Source organism: Vicugna pacos, chromosome 6, assembly GCF_048564905.1.
Source record: "Vicugna pacos chromosome 6, VicPac4, whole genome shotgun sequence".
NCBI lineage: Eukaryota > Metazoa > Chordata > Mammalia > Artiodactyla > Camelidae > Vicugna > Vicugna pacos.
This window is the reverse complement of record NC_132992.1, coordinates 54,076,440-54,082,439: the sequence shown is the minus strand read 5'-3', so window position 1 is coordinate 54,082,439 and position 6,000 is coordinate 54,076,440. Positions and strand designations below refer to the sequence as shown.

The following is a 6,000-nucleotide window of genomic DNA, read 5'->3' as shown; positions in this document are numbered from 1 at the left end:
TGAATCCTTGCCTCTGCTGCTTGGCGTTACCTGGGCTGCCCTGGGTCCTGAATAAAATCAAAATGCTTTGGATGCTGGAAGATACATCGAGGAGGCCACCGTTGACTCAACCGTTAACTCGGAGGTATTTTAGGCAAGGCTAAGGCTCTGAAGTAACCTCAATTTCCAAGATACTGAGTGTTTTCCTCCCGAGCTTCATGTCTCTCATTCCTTTTCCAAACTTTATAGTAAAACAACGAAACTTCTGAATGGATGTAACATAGGGACATTTTCATGCAGTATTACTCAAAAACTGTCACAAATATATGAAAGCACCAGTCACAACACAGGATTTACTTTTACTTGCAGAATCAAAGCTATCATGTACAAATGTTAGGAATAGTGATAAAAGAACACAGACAACCGGCATTTGCTGTTATTATTACAATGAGGATAAACCACGGGGAACATCTCCCTAAACCCTTTGGGTGATCATCCTTGGAGTTCAGTTTTACACACAAGTCCAGCCTTATCCCTTCACTACTCTAATGGGGGTGGGGGATGGAAGGAGGGGCAGGAGAGAAGGGAAAAAGAAAAAGGCACAACGACAAAACATCAATGCCATTACACCGAACCGCGGCGACACTGGACGACTCAGCTTGTCAGAGGGTATTCTAAAGGCAATATTCATTCCAAGGTCATACATATCTTAGCTCAGTACAGCTGTCTGTTTTAATTTTTATTTTTTTTTAAATATGAAGCAGGAACATAAGGTTTGGGGAGGGAGCGGGAAAGAAATGACACCGATTTTATCTTTACACATTCCCCTCCTCCAGGCAGCTCTGCAGACATCAGATCTCTTAACTCGGGGTGTGGATCAACTTCTTTAAACATGCATAGCCTGGAGTTTCCAGGATGGTTCTCCTCCCTCTCTTTAAATGCTGTGGACTAGAAAGGCGCCCACTTTGCTAAAAACTCTACATCAGTGTCCCTGGAGCCCCGAGGCTCCTCAGGCCCCACTCGAAGACTTAAAGGATAGCACAGAAAAACTTCTTCTCCCTAAATGGGTTCTCTGAAGCCGGAACAGGCGTCAGGAGGGGATCTTCCTTGGCATGCGCTTCACAGTAAGCCATCAAGTCTGCAGCTGCCTTGGACACCTGGAAAAGACGACAAAACAACCAAAACTTTAGACCAGGCACCGACGAAAGCACTGGTGCAGGCGCAGTGAGTCAAGGCTCGGGCTTGGATGTCCAACTGCCCAGGTTCAAGCGAAGCAAGATGCTCATCTTCCATAAGCCTCTGTTTCCTCATGTGTGAAGAAGGGAGGATTGTTGAAAGCAGATCCGTGATTAGGGTGAGGTGAGGGAGGCACGGAGGGCACCACACTGCAGGAGGCGCTCATGGCCAGGGCCATGCAAGTATCAACACCATAGTTGTACAGCCCCTAGAGTGGGTGTCTCCTTAAATTCTGTGTGCCAGGTGGGTCGCTTCCCTCATCCTGGTCCCAGACCTGGCAGCAAGGATTAAATGAGATAATCCACGTAAATCATTTAGTGCCTGGCACAGAGTAAGCTTTCTAGGCATTGCTGTCATGCTGGAGCTGTGCCCCTCTCTTCAGGAACTGTGCTAGGGACGCCTAAAGCCATGCTGATCTCCTCTTTCCCATTTCTCACATTTTTGTCGCTCCTTGTTGGGAGTCGCCTGGGGTACCTTTCCTCCACAGTAGCAAATTTTCACTGCTTAGGGCAGATTTAATTTTGGGAAATAAATGACAAGTCATTTGTAACCACATCTGCGAACTAAGTGGATGATCCATTTGGGGTCAAAAAACCATGAAGTCAATAGTCAGTTTCTTCTATGACATAATACACTTGCTCTGGAATTTTCACTCCAAAATTTTTCCACATCAGCGTACTAGTACAATGGCCTCTTGAAGTGACTACTGAAAAGATAATCCTCTGTTAAGAATGGGGAGATTGTATTATTGCTAAAAAGATTCACTGCCCCTCCTTCTGTGAGGATTACACATACCCACACAATGACACCAGACTTGCTCTGGCCAACGAGATGTGAACAGAAGTGATGTGGGTTACTTTGGGGCAGAAGCTTCAACAACCAATGCATAGTGTGCCATGTTCTTTTCCCTTTGCCACTTTGTCCAACTGAAATAATTTATTGTGAACCAACCTTAGGTGATTCAGAGGTTTTAATAAAACGTAGTGGTCATCCTTCTGATTTGTTCCTTGTCCCAGGATTGAGTTGATTAGAACTTTTGTCACTTAAAGGCTTTTCGACTTTATAGTTTATTGGTTGGAAATGAGAATCAATTGCATCTTCTAATCCCATTAATCTTTGGATTTTTGGACTCTATGTTCCCTTTGTCTCAGACCAGATAGAGGCAATATTCCAGGTAGAGGTTACTTGCAGGTAAAATGATGTGGAGTGGCAGTTGACTGTAATGGACACGTGGTGGAAGAAGTTTATCTTTGTTGTCACAGGCCCCCAAGAATGGGAGGAGAGGGCCTTTTGTTACTGCAGCAAAACCTAGTCTACCCTGACTGATATAAAGAGGTACAGGTATTGATATGTGTGTTATTGTTTCCTCTGTCTGCCTCAGCAAAACCCAAACTAGGTGGCTTAAAATAACCAACAATTATTCTCTCACAGTAAGTGCTAGAGGCTAGAAGTTTGAAATCAAAGCGTCAACAGGGTTGGTTCCTACTGGAGGCTCTGAGGGGGGAATCTGTTCCAAGATCCTCAGCTAGAGCCTGGTGGTTGCTGGCAATCCTTGGTGTAACCTGGCTTGTCAATATCACTCCACTCTCTGACTCCACCTTCACATGGCCTTCACATGGTGTCTGTCTTCACCTGGCATTCTCCTCAGCGTCTATGTCCAAATACTCTACCCACCAGTCACTGGATCTGGCCACTCGAATCCAGTATGACCTCTTCTTAACTTGATTATCTCTACATACACCCTACTTCCAAATAAGGTAACAGTCTAAAGTTCTAGGTGGGCATCAACTTTAGGGGACACTATTCAGCCCAGTACAGTATATTTGTGTAAAAGTCACAATTTTTTAAAATTATAAATCATGTTTTATAGATCATTTTTATTTATCTTTTTTTTCCAGTTTTATTGAGATATGTGACATACTACCTTGTGTGAGTTTAAGGTTTACAGTGTAATGATCGGATACATTTCTATACTGTCAAATGATTACCAAAGGAGGGTTAGTTAACACCTCCATCACTTCACATAATTATTTTTCATTTTATTGTGGTGAGAACATTCAAGATTTACTCTCTTAGCAACTTTCAAGTATATAATACAGTATTGTAATCACAGTCAACAGACTGTACATTAGAACTTACTCATCTTACAACTGAAAGTTTGTATATTTTTTTTGACTGCCATCTCCCCATATTCCTCAACCCTCAGGCCCTGGCAAACACCATTTTACTCTGTTTCTATAAGTTCAGCTTTTTTAGATTCCACACATAGGTAACATCATTCAGTATTCATCTTTCTCTAATATCTCACTTAACATAATGCCCTCAAAGTCCACCCATGTTGCAAATGGCAGAATATCCTTCTTTCTCATGGCTGAATAATATTCCACTGTAAATATATAACACATCTTCTTTATTCATTCATCCACAGATGGGCATTTAGGTAGTTGCCACATTTTGACTATTGTGAATAGAGCTGCAATGAATATGCAAGTATAGGCATCTCTTTGAGATCCTGATTTGATATATGTATAGTTATGAAATAAAAATAAAAATGAAAACAAATAAATATACATACATATAGCAAAAGTAGGACTGCTGGACCCTATGGTAATTTTTAATTTTTTGAGGAAACTCTGCACTGTTTTTCATAGTGGGCCAGGCCAATTTACATTCCCACCAACAGTGCACAAGGGTTCCCTTCTCTCCATATCCTTACTAACACTTGTTATTGCTCATTAGAAATGAGTGTGAAGGGATATCTCATTTTGATTTTAATTTGCATTTCCCTGATTAGTGGTGTTGAGTTCTCTTTTCACATACCTGTTAAACATTTATGTCTTCTTTGGAGTAATGTCTCTTCAGCTCCTCTGCCCATATTTTAATCAGATTGTTTCCTTGTGTGAGTTTTTTAATATAAATACCTTTGGATATTAACCCCTTATCAGATACAAGATTTGCAAATATTTTCTCCCATTCCATAGGTTACCTTTTCATTTTGTTGACTGTGACTTTTGCTGTGTGGAAGCTTTTTAGTTTTGTGTAGTCCCACATAATTACTTTTGCTTCTTTTGCATGTGCTTTTGGTGTCATATCCAAGAAATCACTGCCAAGACCACTGTCAAGGAGCTTACTCCCTATCTTTTCCTCTAGAAGTTTTACAGTTTTAGGTCTTACATTGAAGCCTTTGATCCAATTTGAGTTAGTTTTTGTGTCTGAAATAAGGCAAGGGTCCAATTTCACTCTGTTGTATGTGATTATCCAATTTTCCCAGAACCATTTATTGAAGAGACTATCCTTGTCCTATTAAACATTTTGGCTCCTTTATCAAATATTAGCTGATGGTATATGCTAGGGTTTATTTCTGGGCTCTTGATTCTGTTCCATTGTTCTATAGGGCTATATTGAATGCCATACTGTTTTGATTACTATAGCTTTGTAACATAGTTTGAAATTAGGAAGTGGATGACTTCAGCTTTGTTCCTCTTTCTCAGGATTGCTTTGACTATCTGGGGTCTTTTGTGGTTCCATATGAATGCTATAATTAAAATTTTTTATTTTTGTGAGAAATGCCATTGGGATTTTGATAGAGACTGCACTGAATGGCTTTGGGTAGTATGGACATTTTAACAGTATTAATTATTCTGACCCATGAACACAGTATATCTTTCCATCTATGTCTTCTTTAATTTCTTTCATCAAAGATCTTATACTTTTCAGAGTATGGATGTTTCAAATCCTTGTGTAAATTTATTCCTAAGTATTTTGTTCTTGATGCTACTGTGAATGGGATTTTCTTTATTTCTTTTTCAGCTATTTCATTCTTAGGGTATATAAACACAAGTGATTTTTGTATGTTGATTTTTTTATCCTGCTACTTTACTCAATTAATTCATTAGTTCTAACAGGGTTTTTGTTTTGTTTTGTTTTGTTTTTTGGTGAAATTTTTAGGATTTTCTCTATATAAGATCATATTATCTGTGAACAGAGACAATTTTACTTCCATTACTATTTGGATGTCTTTCTTTTATTTTTTTCTTCCTTGATTGTTCTGGCTAGAACTTCCAAGACTATGTTGAATAGAAGTTGTGAGAGTGGGTACCCTTGTCTTATTTCTGATGTTACAGGAAAAGCTTTTAATCTTTCACCATTGAGTAGGTTGTTAGCTGCAGGCTTGTTATACTTAGAATTTATTATGTTGAGGTACATTCCTTCTATACCAAATGTGTTGAGAGTTTTTTTTTAAATCATGAAAGGATGTTTTATTTTGTTAAATTTTCTTTCTGCATCTATTGAGATGATCATATGATTTTTATCTTTTATTCTATTAGCGTGATGTATCACGTTTATTGATTTGTATACATTTCACCATCCTTGTAACTCAGGGATAAATCTCACTTGTTTGCAGTGTATGATTCTTTTAATGTGCTACTGAATTTGCTTGCTAATATTTTGTTGGGAATTTTAGCATTCATATTTTGTCAGGGATATGGACTTACAGTTTACACTTCTTGTAGTGTCCTTATCTGGCTTTGGTGTCAGGGTAATGCTGGCCTTGTAAAATGAGTTTGGGAGTGTTCCCTCCTCTTCAACTTTTTGGAAGAGTTTAAGAATTGGCATTAATTTTTTAAATGTTTGGTAGAATACATGAGGAAAGCTATCTGGTCCTGAGATTTTCTTTGTTGGAAAGCTTTTGATTACTGATTCGATCTCCTTGCTAATAATTGACCTGTTCAGATTTTCTATTTCTTCATGTTTCAGTCATGGTAGGTTGCATGTTTCTAGAAA

General features: G+C 39.0%; 1 protein-coding gene across 2 annotated transcripts in view; it reads right to left on the bottom strand.

Annotated features, from left to right (window-relative positions):
• Positions 1–318: 318 nt before the first annotated feature.
• The window catches only part of GNG2 (G protein subunit gamma 2), a 114,844-nt gene continuing 109,162 nt past the window's right edge, over positions 319–6,000 (bottom strand). For both annotated transcript variants that reach the window (XM_031679044.2, XM_072963056.1), the window contains one exon: positions 319–1,136. In XM_031679044.2, coding sequence (XP_031534904.1) covers positions 1,008–1,136 — 129 coding nt within the window. In that variant the 3' untranslated portion in view covers positions 319–1,007. The remainder of the gene's footprint in view (positions 1,137–6,000) is intronic.